This window comes from Perkinsus marinus (genome assembly GCF_000006405.1).
Source record: "Perkinsus marinus ATCC 50983 genomic scaffold scf_1104296944112, whole genome shotgun sequence".
NCBI lineage: Eukaryota > Perkinsozoa > Perkinsida > Perkinsidae > Perkinsus > Perkinsus marinus.
Window position 1 is genome coordinate 3,476 of NW_003211555.1, and position 22,366 is coordinate 25,841.

A 22,366-nucleotide genomic window follows, 5' to 3' on the forward strand; every position below is an offset into this window, starting at 1 on the left:
ATGATTACGGTGGGAAACTACGTGTTTCGGACGACGGTAACTCTATAGAGAATGGTCCGGAGTATTCTAAGCTGGTCTATGTTTCTCTCAAGAACTTGGTACCGGCTAGAGCCTTACAATCTCTCATCTATGACCACTATGAAAAAGGTACTAGAGTCTATCAGGATACCAACGGTGACTTTGTGACCATGCCTGCTAGTACTGATGGCACTGATCAGTCTAAAATCACCCTACGCCGAGCCAAACAGCTAGTTGCTGGTAAGTTTTCATCTAGCTCTAATGACCTCATTCGGGAAGATTGTCCACCACTTCCGCATAGTGAAGAACTCCCACTGTCTCCGAGGTCTAATGGTTCGGCCGGTTCTATCGATTGTCAGGATTCAGCAGCAGTCGAAGCCTCTAGTTCGGTGCAGCCACCAGAAGTTCTAGATAGTGGAGGGACCAGTTCAACACCTTCCAGAGCCGTAAGTTCTACTCACTGATGTTACATCATCCACACCAGGGGGACGTATAAATCCTACTCTGAGATTCGGTGTCTCTGTTCGTAGTGATGTTCATCTACGACAAGGTTGGTTGGTGATCTCTACGGCTCCTACCTATCAAGGGCTTGCTTCTGTTGTTGAAGACGCTAACGACTCTGACACGGTTGTCATACGTCCTCTTCGTCTTCAACCTGGTGGTGCTGGTGAGTTGTCTACCTTGGACGACGATGTCATTCACGAGGTTCAAAGGAACGAACTAATCTTCGTGACTTCCTCTTCAAGACCCCTTACACGATCATTACTTGAGAAGGTCACCAATCTGCTCACCCATATAGGGTCTAATTAATAGAGTCTATCCATGTCTACATGCTTATCGGTTTCACTCAGTTATAGTGATCATAACCATCTCGTCTATATATGTATCAGTCTTGTATGCGGTAGAGCATGTATTCACGACTCTATTTTCCAATTAAGATATGCACTATCACATTCATATTGTGATTTGAGCATTGTCTATTTCATCTAAGCGCGAGTCATGCGCTCTTTATGACACAATACCCGTCCATGGTATGCTTGTACATTTCGCTCGCCATTACGATCTATTTTTAGCTATTTGTCCACCACTCCGTTCATTGGATAAATAAGCTGTGATCCAAGATCCACAGTTGTCTAAGTCTCTTTTAGTCTCTATAGTTCTAGGTGTCAACTCTATCATGTCTACCCTACAGAAGGATCTATATTATCCCCTAGGGGATGCTGAGGATAAGGTTCTAACTGAAACTAGAGTTAAGGTCTGGGATAAGAATCCCAAAACTCTAGCTTTCAATGTTGATTCTCTACCCGACCTGAAGGTCTATTAGGCTGATGACAGTTTTCTAAGCGTAGGAAGTCTACTCTTCAGACGTCTATGTGCAGTTCAAGGAGGTCCTGGGTTGAGAGAACTATCGCTACATCATCTACCTTATCTACCTGTAATTTCACCTAAGATCTATAATGACTATGAGACGGCTCTATTTGAAGTGGAACTTATGGATAGTCTATCCGTCAATAAGGTCCTATGGTTATCTATCCCCTATCATCTAAGACAGTTCATCGGCAGTGGTTATCTAGATCCAACTCAAGTAGATCTATCTAAATATACTGATCTAGCCAACTACACTGACGTTGTCTACGAGCAGGAGGCTGACAATTCTATATCTACGATTGCCGAGTTTCTGCGCTTAACCGCTGTGGTTGGTCTACTCGGGTTCGTCTATCGTGACTTAGAATCTATTATGTCGGAGCCTCTACTCAAGAGGCATCCTATGTCTATAGCCACCATACGAGTTAGGCCTCTAGGGGATACCTTATTCTACTCCTGTCTACGCATGTCGGCTATGATCAAGAACAGTCTACTACCCTGTATATTCCATAAGATCGACGATAATCACTCTATATGTGATCTATTGGCATTGGACCCTAGTTCTAGAGATTATATGGCCCTAGGAAATCGCATTGGAGCAGCGATTCATGGTGTCATCACTTCCAATGCGTGGGCTCTAGACTTGGTTCGTATAAACGAGTCTAATCCCGACATTCTACATATTCTAGAAGTATCTACGGAGAAGTATTATGATGCCTAAGTATCTATGGGGATAAGTATCTATAGGGATAAGTAAGTATCTATGATAAGTAAGTATCTATGATGATTAAGTATCTATGATGATTAAGTATCTATGATGATTAAGTATCTATTTTATTTGATTTAGCATATTAGATTATGCTTTTAGATATTGCTATTCGAACAACCTTCTAGTCTATCTTGTTAGTTAATTAAGATATTCTAATGTGTTAAATGAATCTACTAGAAGTATTTAGTATTCATTTGCGGGGTATGTGCTGTCCCATCGTGGCAGCGCGACAAAGATCTCGCTCGCCTCGTATTCTATTGTTGAACTATAATATTATTATTCTCGCTCGGATGCATCTATCTAACGGTTTTGGATACTAGAAACGGTTAGATCCCGTCTCTGGTTTTCTGTAAGCTAGTAGCTAGTAAGCTAGGAAGTTAGTATTCTAGTTGGTAATTGTTAGACTGGACTGAGTCCAGTGACTGATTGTGTGATCTGCTACCTCATCCTAACTCTAGTTCTACTTGAGTTAACCAGTCCTCACTAGTATCGCATCGTAATCTCTATTGCCTCACCTGATCGTGTTACAAGCTACACGGGATGTTACTTAGATCTGGAATGAAATTGTCTAACCGTGATCGCTGTGCATTTCCTCATGATTCAACAGGTTTAACTCCCTCTACACCTCCGTCTAACGACGCGACTGAACCACCAAGAAGTACATCTACTTCAAGACCACTACTGATTTTTTCTAGTTCTACTCTAAGTCGTCCCGTACACGACTTGTCGTGGGCGAACGCTTAATTTAATGGCGCGCGGTAATATCGATCTCCTCTTCCACTCCCCTCTAGTTGAACTCTCGCAATGCCGTCTAACTCCACCCCCATGCAAGATTCCATCCCTTTTGATCGGAGGCTAGCCGAGGCCCGACGCATACTACAGAAGTGAGAAGGCAGAATCTTTGCGCACTCGGAAGATTTTCTCACCACCTCAGGTATCCCGACAGAGTACCTGTGATAGTGGAGAAGGCTGAGCGTTCAGACCTTCCTGAGATCGAGAAAAAGAAATTCCTTGTCCCGGGAACTATGCTGTGTGGGGAGTTCAAGTAAGCTACGAAAATTGGCTTCTTTCGTGCGACATGTGCGTACACTGTTAAATTGTCATTGATTGTGAAAACCACAGCTAAGGGGTAATAACCGGAACTCCATTGCACACGATAACTCCTGAATAGTCGACACATCTATCCATCTCTCTCTTTCCCCTTGTGCGACTGTTATCACGGACAAAGACCAGCAGCACCAGGAATGGTTGATATCTCTTCATAAGACATACAGTATGTTTTCGTGTCGTTCACGACACTTGCACCCTGCATACACTGTTGATGTTGGCACTGAATGCCTTGCGGCGGCATTACGCTACTTCTCATAAGCGGATCGTGGGACAACACAGTGTAAATCTGCATCGTCGAAACTGCCGTCCGAAATTGATTCTCCTCTCCGTGAATGTGATTTCTTCACCCACTAAATTGGTCTAGTGTGGGAATATATGCGCATGGTCAACTACATGTGGTGCTAGGAATACGGAAATTTTGAACAACTATCGTTGATTTTTGTATACCTATACCAAAAATCGTGTGATTTTTCATATTATGGTGAGGAAACCTACGAGCTCAGTTGAGGAAACCAGACATATATTCCCATACTGATTGGTCGCTTTAACCACCGATAAGATTTCTTAAAAATATAAAAACCTTCTTAGAATTTAAAAATTTCCCGTAAGTTGTTCAGTAAGTATTGTTTTAAAACTCAGTCCTCGACCTCAGTTCATCCAAGTCGATTGCCTTGATGATTTTTCAGGTATATAGTACACAAGCACATCACACAAGCTGTTGAGAATGGCAGTGAACGGGGAATTCAGGGAATCTCTGCTGAGCAAACCATCTATTTATTTGTTAAGAATAGAACGCCACGGACGGGTGAATCCGATCGATTTCAGAAGAGCCGCCGTGTTCGAAATAATGAAATTAGGTTCGATGATGTCGGAGTTGTACGATGCTCATAAGGATGAGGATGGCTTTCTCTATCTCACATATTCAGCTGAGAATACTTTAGGGGGCAGGGCTGTGTGAAGCAGCGGAGGAGTGGTATGACTACATTTACCCATAATGCTTTTAGGATGTTGTTTTACATTGCATGTTGTTGAAATTGCTGAAGTCTAGGTCTAAGACTGTGAAATAGTTGTCAGTTCTTAGTGGTATGGGAGGGAGCCTTGATATAATAAGGAATAATTGCTGTGATGGGGTGGGTGATGTTATATCCACCTGCCGACCCGGGTTCGATTCTTCGATGGGGCATCGACCTTTTATTGCTGGTTTATTTTTCAATGTTATTATCACCCATGCGGCGTCTAGATACTATTAATGTGAACGAATAATGGTTTGGTTGTAGTACACTAAATGGGAACTCAATATCAAACAAGCTCGTTACTTGGTTATGATTCCTTAACCATTCAGGAGATATATGCGAGGACCATCGCTGTAGTTTTATCACCACCGAACCATCGTAGTTGTCAGAAGCCCTTGTATCATGTACAGCAGCATGATAGAGCGAGACTATCCAAAGTCAATAACATTACTATACTGTAGTAATATATGCTAATTTCATTATAAAATTAACAGTGATGATGATAACAATAGGTAGCAATGTGCCCTATAGAGAGAATATCACTTCTTGTGTTGTCTGATCTCTTCAACTAAGCCATCTCGTATAGCGACTGTTTTCTGTGAAAAATTCAATCCTTTTTAGACGGATCGAATCTTGATTACAATTTAGTAGAAACACTTCATAATTTTCATTCGACGGTTTGGAAGTTTTGGCCTGCCTTGTTAACTTGATGGAGTTTCACGACTCGTTTCACGTGAACTGGTGTAAAACTCGGTGAAAAACACGATATTCACACTACGCAGTAGTCGTGAAATATCTTTTTCACTAGTGTTTTTCATATCACTAGGGTGGTGAAACTCCAATGAAATCGTGATGAATGTCATCACCCAATAGTTGTTCTGTTTTAACTATTTTTATGAGGATTCGACCCGGACTATATCGGAGCTCCATCAATACGGGCTTATTGCACAGAGCTGTCCCTGGAGTACACGTACTACTAACAATAACAGGAGGGTTTGCAACCCGCCGGCTCAGGGTTACTCAATTCGGACTTTCACATCGTGGTGGCAAAAATGGGTAGATGGTAGCAACCCTGAGGATTGGACCAGAAAGGCTACTGCTAACTTTCTTCGCTCTCAGAAAGTAGTGGGAATAGTGGTTTTCTTCTCTGCTGAGCTCTGTACTTGACCTCATAAGCTCTGTTGCTGCACTAGGTGTAGTTCGGAGTGGCCTAGCCGTACAGAGAATTTGTACGTCTTGTCAGATCGATCCGTATATACTAGAACAAGCAGATCTGGAGAACTGGAGACGATGGTAATAAGATGAGCTGGTTTTGGGGAGGTTCTGTGGACTTGTGGAACACAGCTCAACACAGAAGATGTCCGTATTATGTAGGAGTTTTGGAGGTATTAGCAGAAAAATCACAGCTTAGCTTAGTAGTGGGACAGCTGGATAATGGGAGAGCGCAAATGGGACAGCCAATTGTGTTGAATACTGCACTTGCTCGGTGATAGAATGGAGTTTCACCCTAGTGATATGAAAAAAGCACTAGTGAAAAACATATTTTATGACTACTGCATACGGAGGATATCGGGTTTTTCACAGAGTATCACGCCACTTCACGTAAAACGGGTCGTGAAACTCCAATAATTATAAACATATTATCTTTTCATGGTAATACAATGTTTGTTATCAAAATCAGTATTGGTAGTATATACTGCCCTTAGTCCATATATAAAATTAAGTTCTGTTACTTATTGGAGTTTCATATGAAGTAGCGTAATACTCTGTGAAAAACTCGATTTTCACATCACGGGTGAAACTCCAATATTATCAATAACGTTAAAGTCAGCGATTAGAAAGTTGATTCATCACCTCTCTATGTTGTGTCAAATTTTCGGTCGTCCACGTATGCGAGTAGTAGTTTTGTAGATCTTTTCAATCTCAAGTTCAACAAGCGAAAGAACAAATCAGATACATGAAATTTGATTTTCGACGAGTGAAAGGAGTTTTTCACGAAATGAAAGTTCAAATTCGAAATGAAAGTTCTAATTCGTAAATGAAATTTATGAATTCGGAAACGCAAGTTCAAATTTCGACCAATGAAAGGTGTAGAACGATCTTGAGCTTCCACATCTGGTTGTGAGAGAAATTATATAGTCGGTATACCGCATTGTTGACTATCACCGATGACCGTAACTATGTGTGAACTCTTTAAGTAGATGATTATGTTATTGTTGGTGTCGGTCAGGTTTATGACAGAGGTTCAATATTTCGCGGGTGATAGAGAGAAAGTCTCTTTGAAGGAACGTATAGAAAAAGCACGGGAGTTAGCTGCGACCAAGCATCAGGTGGAGTTGATAGTTGTTAACACAGTGGGTATTTTGTTGTATAGTAGGCCAAGTTGGACAAGCTCAGGAGACACTATCCACTTGGGGAATGAGGTCATGTGCACTTCGACAATGTTTCTGAGGAGGTTCTGGTTTGGGTTTTAAATGCCTCTGCTGGGAATCGAACCTGGGTCCTCGTCGATGACCCAGTTCGCATGTTTAACACGGTGTTGTGGTAGGTTCTCTGTTGACGGTAGCGGTAGAAAGCCGAAACTTTCATACTAGTGTACATTGACGATGTATGGAGAGTAGTGTTTCAAGGGGTATTCTAGTCGGTAGTTGAGGCATTCATACGGTCGTGTTCCGACTGGGTATGTCGTAGCCTACAGCATTGCGTCAATGGGACTTCTTTTAGAAAGTGATCAGGTTGGTATAGGGTAGTTGGTTCAGTATTTGGATCTATGTTTGTTTTTTTCAGCTGGTAATTTCTAATTATAGAAGTTCACATAAGAATTCAGGTAAAAATGTACAAAAACCAATGAGAATTTACCAAAATTACCTCAGAATTTTACATTGTCACCAACACATATAGTTGACCATGTGCATATCTCCCCCCACACTGTATGAACCTGCAGTCTTTTTCCATCATCATTTTTCACACGCGACGATATCGGCCTTATCGACACCAGTTCCTACTCTTCCAGCTGAGTCGAGATATGCGGAAGTTACGGTATCATCAGTTTTAGTGTTGCTTGCAGCGGTCATCGTTTCTACTGCCTGTTTTTACACACTATTTCGCATAGGGCGCGCTGCATGGCAAAGGGATATTCATATGGTAGTAGTGATAACTGTGTGGGAATATATGTTTGATTTTCTCAACTGAGCTAGGGGGTTTCCTCACGCCTCGGGGTGGAAGTATGCGAAAACCAACGACGGTTTTCTGCGAACTCCTCATAAGATGGGGTTGAACATGTGCATATTTTCGCTCCGCACTGAGTGGTGATGCTTCGGTGGTTTGTCGATTTAGGGAAATTCTGAGGGGACGTTAGTAGTCGCGAGTTGCGATTCTTGTGGAAGAGAGCAATACGTTCCTGGGCGGGGCTCAGCAGTAGTAGGCTTCACGTGTTTTGGATGCGGACGGCCGAATCCGTTACCATGGGTAGGCTATCATGGGGAAGGGCGCAGGTTCGATCCCTGCAGGTGGCATCTGAACCGGATGATCAGGGGAGACCTTTGATGGAATACGATTTCATTCGTGTGAATGATACATTCTATAGGGTTGACAATGAACATGAACACCGTGATGATTTAACCCGGGTAAAACCGTCCGTAAACACATGTCAATACCCCCCATGTCTGAGGTGATACCAATAACACCGATCGTGGTGGGTCGAAGGTCCAGTGTGGACACCCAAGCAGAGGAAGAAGAGGAAGTACCGGTCTGCACTATATGCATGGTAGACGTCAATCTAGTGGGCATTCAAGTTGATTGAGATAACACCCTTTGAAATGAGGTTTGAAAATCTGTTATATTTTTTTTGCATGTAGAAATGTGGACTGTGGGATTCGATCCTGCGGCCTATTTCGAGATGAGGGGGGGTGAATCACCGTGACAGAGTATATTTTGGTATATAGTACTTTACCGATTTCCGATTGTCTCCCTTCCTTTTTGCCTTTTCTCAAACAATTGGGAAACAGCGGGACGTGCAAGCCGTTACTGGGATTCGAACCTGGATCACAATGGTTTGTAAAGCGGCGCGCTTCCATTAGGCTATTACTTCTCTGTATATCTTACGTGTTTCAGGATGCTCCTGGTAACTCTGTCGTCCTCCCTTGTGCTCACGGTGGGATGTGTATCAGCTGTATCACCGCTATAAAACGGTCAGGTCGGTCCCTTCATACTATCCACTATGTATGTTGTTTTTTCATGCAAATGCATTAAATTTAATTTCTGGCTATATAATCTCTCAGCATGATGAATGTATTATTTATAATAAGTATACACTGGGAGTTTGGTTGGCCGCATCGAGCTTCCGGTAGATGATTTAGCATAGTACTTGTATGCTATGCTTCAGACCATCCGTATTGCCCACAGTGTCGAGCACCGATCCAGAGGGCTGTTCGCCTCGACGAAATCAACAACAGAGTTGCCAAGTAAAATGAGGGGATGTTCTAATTTGGTTGGTAAGACTCAAAATATGTCGATATTTGTAATATCTTCAGTAGTATTGGACTATATATGTTCGCTTTCTTCAGCTGAGCTCAGGAGTTCCCTTCACTAACTATAGTAGAAGTTTACATATAAACTCGGGTGAAAATGTGGAGGAATCAATGAGAAAATTTTCCCGAAGTTTTCTCAGAATTTCCGTTTCCTCACTAATTATAGTAGCCGTTTACATACAAATTCGGGAAAAATGTACAGAAATTAATGAGAATTTTTCCCAAGTTTTCTCAGAATTTTCGTTTTGTCACCAACATATATAATTGAACATATGCATATTCTCCCACTCTGCTCTTCAGAGGCATCGAAATACAACTACCTCCGGGGCGAGCGCGATAGCTCCACCTCATGGCATCATGTATAAGTTGTCTCTTATGCTTGAATGTTGAGTTAACTCTGTGGGGTCGTTAAGAAATTCCATGCAGAAAAAAGTGGAAAAAATCGTGGATTTTTTTGGCGATTTTAGAAGGATTCTGTGGCGAAGGAAATGGGAGGGTTTCTCAGCGACTTGCGACAATTTCGATTCTTCGATCGTTAAAATACGGTGTATGGTACAGGGGGATCGAATGAACTATATAATTAGCCATTTCGAGTGAGGAGTGTTTGTCTGTTTTTTATACATATATCAGGTCTGCTTCTATTGCATGGTCCGCGGCTATACTCCTATACTCTCGCTTGTCCGCCTTGTTGAAGGAGGAGTGGTTTATGGGAGAAAAATAAAACCCTATTATAGATATGAATCGTATAGATGTTCCACATGGCGCGGCTTGGGCGATATTTCCTAGTTTCTTGGAAGGTGTTATTTCAATTCCATGGCGAATAGAGTAGCAAATTCTCAAAGAAGTCTATCGTCCACTAAAAGGTCGGTGAGTAGTATAGCTACGGCTACTGATGTCGCCCCGTTGACGCAGCTTTATGATCTTCAGAAAAGGAGGAGACAGCGCGCGATGTAGGTATAGGTGGCAAGACGTAGAGCAAAATTGAGGCTGATTCAAAGAATGAACAAAATTTCGAACAAAATTTTGAATTTCGTGGAAGCGTTGGAGTGTAAAGCTCCGTGAAAAACAGCATTGGAGTATCACGACCGCCAGAAACGGTACAGTTTTCACTTTTTTCTTACTTCCCTTTTGATTTACTCGTAGTATCCCTGTTCTCATCAGTCAAGCGTTGATCAGATGGATAAGTAGCAGAAAAAATAGGAGTATAGCTGCTCTTAATTTTCTCATAATATAAAGTGATAGACGTCAATATATGGTTTATATCTATGCAGTGTTTCATCATATGTACATTTGGGAAGCATGAGCTCATCAATCGCGAACATTACTTGCATCTCGTACGGTCTTCAGAGACAACCAGCGTCGTATGGTGCCCGTTCACGGCGATTATTCATACTACCCAGCCAGTGAGTACAGCGGAGCGACGCCTCCCGGCTTTGTCGTTACTTCACGTTCTTCATATGCTCCTGTACGTGCACTTCTCTTATCCTCGTAAATTCACATATTTGATGTGTAGGTTCTAACACCGAGTCCAAGTTCCCGTTCGGAAAGGCGCAGTGTGTAAGTCGGGACAGTGCATGTGCTGAATCATAAGGAGCTTGCCATTCTCCTGAGCAAATCCGATTTTTTTTCGACTAGGACAGCGCCTCTCTGAAATTGAAGCAATCGATAGCCAATCACACAGTGGATAGTTTTTGAAGAGGAAGTAGATGATACTCATAACCGCTTCATAGATATTTGGTAAACCGTGCCAGTTCCTTGAGCAACTTGTAACAATCGCCGTACTATGCCGAAAAAAGCCCATTTGAGCCTTAGTGTGTTCCTTATCAATTTGGGCTGTCGTCCAAAAATCCAATTCCATTTCTACTACTGAGGATTCAAACCTGATTTTCAACAAGTTAATCCTCGCAGTGATAGAAATATAGCCTCTGAAAACTGCAGCCGCTTTTGGCTTGCATTTGTAGTTTTCGAGATGACTTTTGCATTTGGAGTGTCTGGAAGTCATTTTTCGGTGGCATCAATATGATATGAATGGGAGTCGACTGACAACAACTGAGAGGGGTTTGGTATCCCATAGTGAATTTGTCGAAATTGAAAAGGGTAGCTCTTGAAGTGATTGATTCAAACTCTGGTTTTTTATTATCTATCTCCTCGTCATCGTTGTCGATGATGGTGTAAAAGCAGTCACTACTTTTTCACCATCATTCAAACGCATATTCCAACACTACTAAGTAGTGTTGGAATATGAATTTGGATTCTCCAGCTGGGCTCAGGAGTTTCTTCACTACATCATGAAAACCCACATGTGGTTTGGGGTGAAGGAAGACAGGAACGAACAAGAATTTTCCCAAATTTCCTCAGAAATTCTGCAATTGTCGTCATCAAGTGCAGTTCAGCATGTGCATATTTCAACTCGTCTATCGTCTGTAGATACTCCCCAGTCCGTCCCGGCCCTGTGGTGCTTCCAAGAGTAGGAGTGCCTCTACCACCTCCTGAAATATCTGGAGGATACTATTATAGCCCGCCAGAGGTGCCAAAGATACTCCTATGTGCGCACAGCGAAGATTTTTGTATTCAGGAGTTCATTACACCTCCACCACCACCATTTTACGTGAAGTCAACTTCGTCTCCCTTCCCGAAGTCCGTATCGGATCCACTGACAAACTTTGACGTTTCTGACGACGTCTTCGATGAGCCCGAAATATCTCGAGTTCGATCGAGTATTAGTGACAAGTGTCTAGCCCACCGGAAGTGGTAAATCCCACTCATTGTGCGTCGCACACTATTACTATTTCTACCCGTAATCAACCCATTCAAGTATTGATATGTACCGAACCAGTCGGCAGCTTGTTATTGTTGTTCCTAGTAGTGCACGTATATGATTGTGTTCAAGATGATCAGCGCTTATATCTTTTATCCAAAGTAAACCCTATCCTCACTTGAAGTGTTACTATTTTCCTCGCCTGTGTATTGAGGCGCAGCTACTACTAATGATATTAGTGTCTCCACGAGTAGTTTTGTTGGGTTGCGAGTTCCTCTGAGAGTGACAGTCTGTAAATCACCGGGTTGCTCGTTACAACTGCCGAGAAGAATCCGAACACACAATGAGAATATGCCACGACTACGAACTGAAATATTGTTTCACTATGTAAGAGAAAATTGCGTTATTATTGAAAATTCGAAGCATATTAGTATAGTCGCGATGTCTGGGAAGGCTGCCGATGTCCGACCGGTTGCTTGTTTAGATGGCGTTAAACTGATGGGTCTCTCGTCGGGGTGTCTCTGCCCACATGCACAGAGTTAGGGATCCGCAAGGATATTGCTCTGAGCGATGGAGTAGCATCGATAAACTGTGAGTAATATACGGGGTGTGTAGAAGCACCCCTGAACGCTTTAATATTAAGTCGCTATCGTCTAGTGGTTAGGACGTCACGTTGTGGCCGTGACAACCCCGGTTCAAATCCGGGTAGTGACTTTTCTCTTACAAATGTGAATGAAGATATTCATATTTCTCTCACTGCCCCTCCTGATGACGAAGATCACACCTTCACCATGAACAATGCCATGGTATCTAGGGATGAGACTACCAAGTACGCTCATAGCTTCACCACACCTCCGTACAAGGGAGAGCTTGTCAGTTCATGGAACGAGTTCGGTTTCAGAGGGGAAGATACCTCATCAAATTCAACCGTCTTGTTATAGTCCCTCCCCACATGAGGAAACCAAGCTCGACGTCATCATTCCCCCCTCCTCAGCTCTCACCACGACGCAACAATACAAGATCGATCACGTTGGAAGCATTGAAGGGAGCGTTGGTTACCACTCATGATTAATTTACGTACCAAATCGCAGACTCCTCGTTCGCTTCTTCTCAGCTTCAGTGTCGGCAGTAACCAAGCCGAACCTGGACAATCATCTTCCTCTTCGCCACCGTTTATGCACTATCACCTCTGAGCTCTCTCAAGCTTCCTCGCAGTCTCCTCATCAAGATCCTCAGTTCCTTTAGCGTCCTTCCCAAACCTCTCAGATCTACATAGGAACACCGCCACCATCAAAAGTGACTGTACATGGAAATCCCACCGAGCCTTTCTTTTCGCTTGCTCGCTCTCTTCATTAACCATACCAAATCGAAGTGCTCGTTCTAGTTTCTTACCTTCAACCGTTTCCGTACCAAATCTGTTGTATCCAATCTCTCATGGCACGACGCATATCTTTCCGGAGTACTACCGTTTGGCCCGCTCCAGCCTCCGTTCTTCCTCAGTTTTCTCTGTCCTCTGCAATACAAGTGATCCTACTAGCAAGTCGCATTGGAATCGGCGCCTATTCCCTGTGTATGATAAGTGATAATACAGCGGAAGTTTACCATCTTACGCCCGTAGACAGGAGTAAGTGCACAATCGGACAATGCAGATATATTCTTCCGAGAGACCTGCCCGAGCGGCGTCGGAAGCGGCACTAGTAGAAATGACTGTCTTGGTTGTATTCTGAGACACAGAAGTACCCTCGGATTTCTTAGTCGTGGTGAAGATCTCGCTAGACGAACCTTAAACCCATCGAACCACAGGAAGCACATGCGAGCCCTTGAAGAAGTGTCTTTGCTCCATCCGCGTTAAGAGCACCTCCCTCCTCAGCATGAGCGGTATCATACTCGACCAAGCGGGATAAAAGTACATATTTACGACCAATAACCCTGACCGGATATCACGGCTTTGAGTGGGAATAATATAGAAGTGTGAGGGGTATTGACAAACCCCGAGAAGCTCCGCTAGGGAAATCTCACTGCCACTATGACTGTCAAAGACTGACTAGTGGCTCGGAGATGGTCAACTATAAAGTCATTACAGCGAAAGCAAAGATCGAGGCACCGTTCCTTTCTGTGTAAACGGTTATCTCCTGAACCGCGTATCTAGAGATAGATGTACTAGTACTGGCAGGCGATGGCAGGTATCTCCAATACTGTTAGAACACTACCAAAATCTATTTTGTGCGTCTAGGGCGAACAGGAGATCACCAGTAGAATAGAATGGTGATACAATCTCCTTGTAAACAATGCTTGTAGCACCATGGATAGTACCAGCATTGTTCTCAGAAGGATTCAATCAGAAAGAAGACTCGTCTCAGTAATTCCCATTGAGCCCCTCCCCTCCGCTACTGGACTCCAGTAACTGGAGTCCTTTACCCTTGCATATATCCTGCAGACCTTTCAGCGGAGTATTTATTTCGTCCATCAGCGCTACTTGACGGCTGGCTGGACAAAGCTGAGTAACTGCGAAGTTGGGGGGACAATAGTTCATCTTGAAAATCTTACGGCTCCTCAACGGTTTTCATTTTTTTCTCACTACGGTAAATTTGTGAGTTGACTAGACATGAAGGCGTTCGGATATGTTTATCGGTGTAGCATCTGACCAGTTATAGCCATTAAATTATGCTGCACAGCCGAGAGCCGACACGACTCGTGAGCGCAAGTGATGGGGAATCCGGCGCTCTTGAGCTACTTGTATCTTTTGAACAGTTCCGAGATGTGGCATATCGGCCCCTAAAAGAGCGGACTCAGTCTAAATAACAGCGATATTGACTTATTGATTCGTCGAAATTGGTGTTCGTTCGGTCGTGTGGAGCTTCCCATCTCATGAGCCTGCGCGATTGCAGGCGTATCTTGGAGTGGCATAGCCGCCCCACTCGGAGAAATTCATTGTACCGAAGCGTATCTTGAGGTGGCATAGCCGCCCCAACTGGAGGAAGTTCATTGTAGGGAAGCGTACCTTGAGGTGGCATAGCCGCCCCAACTGGAGAAACTGATCGTGTCAGGGCGTATCTTGCGGTGGCATAGCTGCCCCACCCGGAGAAATTTATTGTACCGAAGCGTATCTTGCGGTGGCATACCCGCCCCACCCGGAGAGTAAGACAATAGTGTCCTTGCACGTTATACATGATGATGCCACCATTATGGGTAGGATGGTCATCATAGGACACAGACTAGGAGGATATTCATGTGTGGTAGATAATGTTATTCGATACTCTCTGGCTATTATAGTATGACTACAGTCATACTGTGACTGTAGTCATACGGTAGCCAATTAACGAGTGATATGCTACATCTGATCGTATCACTCATTAGCATGCCCGTACCGAGCTTTCCGCTCAAGCCACCCTTAGTGAATACTTGCTACATGCGCACGAGTCAATTCTGAATCTCCGAGTCTGAAGATCAGTATGTGTGTGTTGGGCGGGCGGATAGTGGGTCGGTTCCGTGCTTACTAAGCACTGAGTCCCTCACTATAGACGCTAACCACTGCTTAGCGTCTATAGTGGGGGCTCTCGTGGGGTGTTCAAGTAGGATTAGAGAGGATAGTTCTTCGTGGAAAGAGTGATCATCGATTACTGTTGGACCTTTATTGCAGTACATTACTACGTATTTACGTTCCTTGTCAAATTAATCGTCTATGGGATGTGGCTTTTCCAAATATCGGTACCACACCGCCGCCGCATCAACAGAATCACCCCATCAAATCAGACAGGGTATGACCCCAACACGAACTTCAATTCAGGGAGCAGTTAAACTCTTTCAGATCGAGCGATCCACGTAATCACCGGGGAGGATGACCCACACCGGCCCTCGCCAAGTGCTGATCGAGCAGCCATCGAGGGCAGTCAAGCGGATAGCAGAAAGAGACGGCAATTTCTGTGAGTAGATGTAAAATTTGTCTACAGTGAAATTTGATGAATTAGGCTAGATACGAAATGACTGTCCAAGAGTTCATCCAAGCGTTGTCGACTTCTGAAAGTGCTGACAAAGAAAGACTAGCCCGATGGTTCAAACTTCTCAAAGATGGCGACTTCACCTATTCCTACAACGGAGATCCCAACGGCTTCCGGTCAGTCCCCTTAAATGCGCTTGAAATAGTGCGGGCGGCCCAGATCACTGCTCGCTCGCATTGGTGCCCCCCCTCGGTTTCGCGCATTGTGCTGGCGAGCTGTGATGGGTTGGCGAGAACAACTCAGACCAGGGACTTACGAGAAGCTATGCACTGGTCAGTCGGCTAAGATTCATCCTCTGTTAGTATTGAGTAGGTCTACGTGGCGATAAGGTGGCCTGGTCCTCCACTTTGGAGCCGACTTCGGGAAAGCTCCTGCATACACCCCCTTCGAAATCAGCCCGTCAGAAAGCAGCAACAGATGAGGGACTAGATTCACCATCGAACAATCGGCAGTCATCAGATCAACAGCCTAGCCCGAGTGTGGCCAGTAGTCACACCAGACTTGCTGTGTGAGGGTCTCCATTGAACCTACTTTGAATCCTGTAGGTGTGAACCTCAGATACCCCTCAATCGCTGCCGAACTCCATCGAGATCTCCGCCGGACCTTCCCTGGATCTGACTATTTCAATAAGGACAGCAACCTGGACGCGTAACCTTCAATTCCTCCGACGACTATCAATAACCTCCCCCCCTCCTCCAGGCTCGGTCGGGTTATCTACACCTTCGCAGCAAGTAACTCCTACGTTGGCTACTGTCAAGGAATGAACTTCGTCAGCGGTATGTTACTGCAAGTGACTCATTCAGAGGTCCAACTCTCAGCTGCACTCAGCCGAACATGTTCTGTATGCTTTCAGGATGATACCTTCTGGCTACTGTGCCTGCTCATGCACAGACACAATCTAGCTCCGCTCTTCACCGTTGATAAGGCACTATTATCCTTACTGAAATACACATTTACTCGACTTTTAGAAACGCAGCTCCCCCATCTGAACAAGTACGATTAACTCCCCTACCATCCACAGGTCTTCTCAGTCACTTCCGGAGTGTCAGTGAAGCCGAGGGCATCATTATTGATGTAACAGATATGTACGCTACGAAGTGGTTCATGACACTGTTCGCTTACAGTTTACCTCTCACCACTGTAAGCTCTCTTAACTGGTCAAGTTGCCTTCTACTGGACTGCTCCTCAGGTCTTGAGGCTCTGGGATTACTTATTCGCGTCTAGTCCGCCACTACCACCGCATCTCGGCTTCCCGAGGAGTTTGCTGCTACTGTCCCTCGCCATTATGTCGCTTTCCTCTAAGAGGTTCCTCAAGGAGAAGACTTTCTCTGGAATACATCGGGTATGGATCATAGTTATCAACACGCTCACACTGTTATTTAGGTTCTCAACGACATAGGAGGAACCTCGTCCAACTCAGCGGGTGGTCACGACATCTACGATGAATTTCGTGACGCTTTCTCCCCTCCGGCGACTACCAGGAAAAAGAAGCTCCTCCAAGTGCTTCTACTCTGGTCACGGTTTCCAACCTAATCTCTTCTGTATCAGGTACACAGGTACACTCTGGGATCTTCCGGCTGGGGCACTGCCTTGTGTGACATTTCTCCTCCTGTTCCTCGGGGAGGAGTTGCAACGAGATCTTCATTGGTTTATCGCGGCCTCGATCCCGAGATTATCGTTCGCCATGCATTACTGCTAGACGCTAAGGTTGGTAGTTCTATCGTTCATTCATTGTGGCAGAAGTTTATTCAGATCCCTCAGAGCACACTGGAAGACCTTCGGAAAGAATGGGCCGCAGAATGCCCGAATTTGGAGGCTATCATAAAGCAAGGAGACCAGGCCGCTGAAAATCAGTCAATTGCTGAGGTGAGGTTGCTAAAAGCGTTCGGAAAAAAATAGTTCATCAACAGGTTGTCAATCTGGACATCCTGGACAGTCTCTCATCGCCTAATGAAAGTGACGATGTTGCTGGAAAAGTAAGTATTTTACGGTATGAATCCTCCCCTCGATTGACTCCCAGAGCCCCACGGAGTCACGTGTATGGGAGCCCGTTCGTGATGGCCGAGGTTTTGTTAATTCCGAGCAGCAGTATACAGCCTTATTATCACTAGCAGATCTCCCTAAGGGAAGACCCCCAGATGATCACCCTAGTAACAACCGCCCTTAACCGTTGACTCAATGCACTCTTTCTTTGACAGGCCCGCTGGAGCCCCAAGATGCCCAACGACCGTCAGGTTCTCCGCCCTACCTCACCAAGCGCGCGGCTCGGCAGAAGCATGAACTACAGCTTCCTATATCATTGCTGGATGATCAAATTTTCCGGTCAAAGTCAGTTGAATCTCATGCTGATCGCGGGTGAGCTCTCCTGTAGTGACGTTCATTAGTCTTTCCCTTCAGTCGGGCGGCCGACCGAGACTTGCTTGCTGGCTTGGATCGGTCCCGCAGTGCTGGCCCTACCCTAAGGCATCGAAGACCCTACCATAGTAGACTCAAACGAAGCTTCAGTGGAACTGATTACTCGTATTGGCGACCTCATCCACCGGTCTCCTAGACGACAAAGTGAAATGTCTCAGCACAGTTTACATACTATTGCCTCGTTCATTATCCATGACCATTATTGGCTATATTATATCCACCGTATGCACTCATGAGATCTGTCTCGCGTTCTAATTCCGCCGTTGCCTTTCGCTTTGATAAACCTCCGACCAAACTTCGTTACACTTGGAAGACGTCAATTATCCGACTTCAATGGTGAACTGCATTTTACAGCTGCACCTAGTTGGGTTGAGCTTATCTCCGTCAGGAGCACAGGTTCAAACTTCTTAGCGTTCTTGCATGTTACAGCTGCACCTAGTTGGGTTGAGCTTATCTCCGTCAGGATCACAGGTTTAAGCCTCTCGCGTTCTTCCATAGCAATTCTGACTGCCCATAATGTCAGTGTAGAGCCAAAGGGTTCGAACGACTTGCTTGAATACCCAATAGAACTCCACCGCCTCCGACCGTAGCTCCAAATGCATGCGGCTGAGCACTATGTGGGTGAGAGCAGCAAAGCCCACTACCAGCAATATATGGGGAAGTCAACAAGCTAGCTCTGTGTTTTCGGTTGTCACGGTCTACGTCAAATGATTCTGTCATCGTTGCTTATTTCCATCCAACTAGCACAACTCAACAAGTGCGAAGGTATGTAGGGAATGTAACAGTTCAGTGGTAATAGCTGCCTCCTCCACCTTTGCCTCGTCCTTCCCAGCCTTTACCTCTGCCTTTGCCTTTACCGAACTAAAACGCGTAACAATAAATCTTATCGCATCATGAGAAGATAAACTTACATGACTATCACCCTTCCCTTTCCCTTTACCCCAACTACCACCACGATGGGAGTCTCTTTCTCGGGCTCCAGCCGGCAACTGCTGAGTCTTCGCCTTAGCAAACCGAACCGCAAGCGTGCAGTCAGGTCTGTCTGGCACACAGTAGCCGTTCATTGCCATGACGACCTAGAGAGACTCGTAATACTTTCGTCATTTCACCACAAGATCACTACCTGTTGACTGAGGAGGTTATCATCATAATTCACGAAGCCAGCACCTCTCGAGTGTCCTACTCTATTAGGCATAATAACAACACTCTCCAATTGCCCTGAACAGAACCATTCAACTATTGAGAATCCGCTTCGCTCCGCTGTTACCAAATTTGACAAATAAATCGTGGAGCTCTTGTTCACCCCATTCTGCTGGGAATCCGCACACGTACAATGATCGCTTAGGGTCATCAGCACCTAAAAACCCCTCCTATACGCAAGCAGTACCTCTAGACTCTCACCTGGCATGTCCTCCATATCTCGAGGATTCACATGTCTCTGCCCGGGTCCACCTGAGGATCAATCTTATCATGTTGCGAATGCATACAGCAACACCCGCGAATAACCCTTATCTCACCAGGTGCGCCCCGGCCTGGCCCTGCACCCTGCGCAGGATTCATCCCGAGGTTGCCTTGGGCAGGATACGTTCCAACCTACGGAGGAACGAATTTTTCCCGAGTCGCAGTGCCTTCCATTACAGTTATCTTATTCCGCTTAGCTCGATCCAACCGTAGGCAGATCTGCTTGTCCAGCATGTACTCTCGGAAAAGCTGCTCGTTGAGACCGTAGTTGAAGTAGGCACTCAACTGAAACATCATGAAGCGTTCATGGAGAGGGTACAGATGATAATCGTGACAGGACAAATGATACAACTAGGGATCCACCAAAGTCACATTCAGTAGTACTGAGCCAGTACATTACTAAAATACGGACAAGAGTTCTACGAAAAATTGACCTGGAAAGGCTGTAGTTCAGCAGTAGTACTACGAACGTTTCGAAACGAATTCACTAGTCTCCGAGCGCCTATATGAGAAGCAGTGGAAGGAACCCCCAACGCTTGCGCTCCCCTCGATGATGGCTGAGCCCTATCAGGATTGATTTCCTTTCAAGTCTCTGTCTAGTCTACTCAAGGTCAACTTCGCTGAGAGTCCAATAATAATAGGAACAAGAATACATAGTAGCGAAGGGGTGATAATAGTAACCCACCTCATTCGGATGTGCCCTGCGCCACAGCGGTTCCGTATCAGTGTCCATCGACCAAACCAGCTTGTCCAGCACCTCCTTGAACTCTTCCTTAGGGATGCTAGCAACTCCAACGGCCTCATTCGCTCCATGCTCATCTAAGAATTTTCAATGCGCTAAAGGTTATTCAATACGACCCTCACCCGAAAGTCCGAACGCTCGTGGTGGACCTCCAGTTGAAGCTTCCTCTGCAGGTATTGCCCTAAAATACACCGAGATATCTCCCGGCGCAGCAATGACCTCTCTCACCCTTTATCAGTAGTCTTCAGTGACGTCTTATAGTTATGAACGTCTTCCGCAGATACCTCAATACCCTCAGACGCATAGAAGAGAATCTTTATATGGGCAGCTTCTGGAAACTCTGCCGTGGAACCCTCTGAACGAATAGGGATCAGAAGTAACCGAAAGCGTCCATCATACCATCTCCTGGTTTCATCATGGGTTCAGCCCAGGCTTCATCAGCTTTACGTTTGGTTCCTCCGCCTCCAAGTATGGCGCCCCAACCACCACCACCTCCTGTAGACTCGCTACTGGCGTCCTGAATACGGAGCAACGACTCATTAGGCTTACCAGAAAGCTAAGGGCGGAGCTCAGTCCGACAGCAGGCCATTGCGACGTGCCCGAGAAGATGGCTAGCTGGAATCGGACTCGAGTGAACATATATACACTACAGATACAGACTTTTCCAAATTTCCAAATATAGCTGTATCATAGGCAAATCAATATCTTCCAACCCCTCATACACATTAATGGTTCAGTGTGCCTATCTGCAATACTTACAGTGTAAGCTATAGCAAGTTACTATAGGTTACCGACCCATGTTGCTATTAGCACCAGGTGTCAATAACGTTAGCCCGATACCATCGGCGCCTCAATCAAACACACAAAAATCCTGCATGCCGACGATCACCTTTTTGAAGGCCGATTGGGCTCTTGGTGATATCAATTTCTCAAGTTGGGGCAGGTATGCCACTCCGAGATATGCCTCGGTACAATCTGTTTCTTTGTTCGGGGCAGCTATGCCACTCCGAGATATGCCCCGGTACAATCTGTTTCTTTCGTCGGGGCAGCTATGCCACTCCGAGATATGCCTCGGTACAATCTGTTTCTTTGGTCGGGGCAGCTATGCCACTCCGAGATATGCCTCGGTACAATCTGTTTCTTTGGTCGGGGCAGCTATGCCGCTCCACGATATGCCCCGGTGCGATCACCTTCACAAACGTACGAGATAGGAATTGCCTCGGCATGGACAGAGTGACTAACATCCCACATCGAAAACTCACTGATATTACGTTAGTAGGGGTGATTCCGTTCGGGGCCGATATGCCATACCAGAGCCGGTAGGTTTTCAAGCTCGCGTGGATGCAAAACTGAGCTAATTTAGGTATATTTCGAGTTGGTATAGCCACCTCATCCGGTGTACATGATGATGCTCAAGTATATCTTGTAGTGGCATGACCGCCCCATGATGATCCTTAAGTATATCTTGGAATGGCATAGCCGCCCCATCCAGAATAAAGGATGAACCTTGAGTATATCTAGGAGTGGCATAGCCGCCCCACCCGTGACAACGATATATGATTACAAGCTGTACGAAAATCATCTACTTCTACTACTACTACTACTACTACTACTACTACTACTACTACTACTACTACTACTACTACTACTACTACTACTACCACCACGACCCTCCACCGATCCCTTTCGAGTCCACAACAGGATACAACAGACGGCTACTACTACTGCTACTACCTGTGCCGCGAGCATCTCTCCCCAGCCTTTAGAGCCAGCATCAGCAGTCTTATCCATCACAGTCGTCTCAACAGAAGGATCCCCCTCGGATTCTAGAGGCGATACATCACCGGCTGCTGGGCCCTGACCATCTTCTTCGGCACCATCCTCTTCCTCTTCGCGTAATGCTTTGAGGAAGTCAAGCTGTGACATTGAATGAAACAACTGGTGGGTAGACACCGTGAAATATCCCTTGGATTAACTCTCGATTGGAAAAAAATCCGACTGTTCTGCTAAAGTGTAACAAAGGTTTGCCATGCGACATAGTTATAACTAATGAATGACACACTGATATGCTACATACGACCACATCACCCCAACTCACCCCAGTTCGGCTCACCATATACGAATGGTTTTTACTCCGACATTGCTCTCATGGTTGGGCACAGTCGCCTAGCTGTGTTGCTGCCGCAAG

The 22,366-nt window shown here is 45.3% G+C and overlaps 6 protein-coding genes and 1 non-coding gene across 7 annotated transcripts in view; 5 read left to right on the plus strand and 2 right to left on the minus strand.

Moving 5' to 3' along the window:
• Positions 1-1,195: 1,195 nt before the first annotated feature.
• Positions 1,196-2,104, plus strand: Pmar_PMAR026220 (hypothetical protein; the record flags this gene model as incomplete). The annotated part of the gene is made up of 2 exons (XM_002780772.1): positions 1,196-1,333; positions 1,469-2,104. 2 exons carry the CDS (start codon positions 1,196-1,198, stop codon positions 2,102-2,104), a joined length of 774 nt encoding a protein of 257 aa, XP_002780818.1.
• Positions 2,105-2,956: 852 nt separating this feature from the next.
• Pmar_PMAR026221 (autophagy 8i, putative) lies at positions 2,957-6,697 on the plus strand (the record flags this gene model as incomplete). Its single annotated transcript, XM_002780773.1, has 7 exons — positions 2,957-3,036; positions 3,087-3,197; positions 3,949-3,992; positions 5,336-5,397; positions 5,519-5,568; positions 6,506-6,605; positions 6,653-6,697. 7 exons carry the CDS (start codon positions 2,957-2,959, stop codon positions 6,695-6,697), a joined length of 492 nt encoding a protein of 163 aa, XP_002780819.1.
• A 5,507-nt stretch (positions 6,698-12,204) lies between these two features.
• Positions 12,205-12,276, plus strand: Pmar_PMAR026222. Its single transcript has one exon. It is a non-coding gene; the product is annotated as a tRNA-His (tRNA).
• Positions 12,277-12,635: 359 nt separating this feature from the next.
• Pmar_PMAR026223 (hypothetical protein) lies at positions 12,636-12,922 on the minus strand (the record flags this gene model as incomplete). The annotated part of the gene is made up of 3 exons (XM_002780774.1): positions 12,636-12,705; positions 12,750-12,830; positions 12,882-12,922. 3 exons carry the CDS (start codon positions 12,920-12,922, stop codon positions 12,636-12,638), a joined length of 192 nt encoding a protein of 63 aa, XP_002780820.1.
• Positions 12,923-15,244: 2,322 nt separating this feature from the next.
• Pmar_PMAR026224 (conserved hypothetical protein) lies at positions 15,245-18,177 on the plus strand (the record flags this gene model as incomplete). Its single annotated transcript, XM_002780775.1, has 17 exons — positions 15,245-15,320; positions 15,371-15,485; positions 15,536-15,676; positions 15,720-15,832; positions 15,873-16,068; positions 16,119-16,208; positions 16,260-16,365; positions 16,414-16,553; positions 16,610-16,700; positions 16,750-16,902; positions 16,944-17,060; positions 17,109-17,267; positions 17,313-17,426; positions 17,471-17,536; positions 17,581-17,710; positions 17,759-17,915; positions 17,958-18,177. 17 exons carry the CDS (start codon positions 15,245-15,247, stop codon positions 18,109-18,111), a joined length of 2,118 nt encoding a protein of 705 aa, XP_002780821.1. The 3' UTR covers positions 18,112-18,177.
• Positions 18,178-18,742: 565 nt separating this feature from the next.
• Positions 18,743-22,104, minus strand: Pmar_PMAR026225 (hypothetical protein; the record flags this gene model as incomplete). Its single annotated transcript, XM_002780776.1, has 13 exons — positions 18,743-18,836; positions 18,887-19,051; positions 19,099-19,193; positions 19,243-19,332; positions 19,377-19,427; positions 19,493-19,568; positions 19,614-19,721; positions 20,122-20,255; positions 20,301-20,359; positions 20,407-20,533; positions 20,578-20,695; positions 20,728-20,793; positions 21,913-22,104. 13 exons carry the CDS (start codon positions 22,102-22,104, stop codon positions 18,762-18,764), a joined length of 1,356 nt encoding a protein of 451 aa, XP_002780822.1. The 3' UTR covers positions 18,743-18,761.
• Positions 22,105-22,326: 222 nt separating this feature from the next.
• The window catches only part of Pmar_PMAR026226 (hypothetical protein), a gene marked incomplete at both ends in the record, with an annotated part of 169 nt that continues 129 nt past the window's right edge, over positions 22,327-22,366 (plus strand). The window contains one exon of the mRNA XM_002780777.1: positions 22,327-22,366. This exon is cut by the window's right edge and continues 4 nt beyond it. Coding sequence (XP_002780823.1) covers positions 22,327-22,366 — 40 coding nt within the window.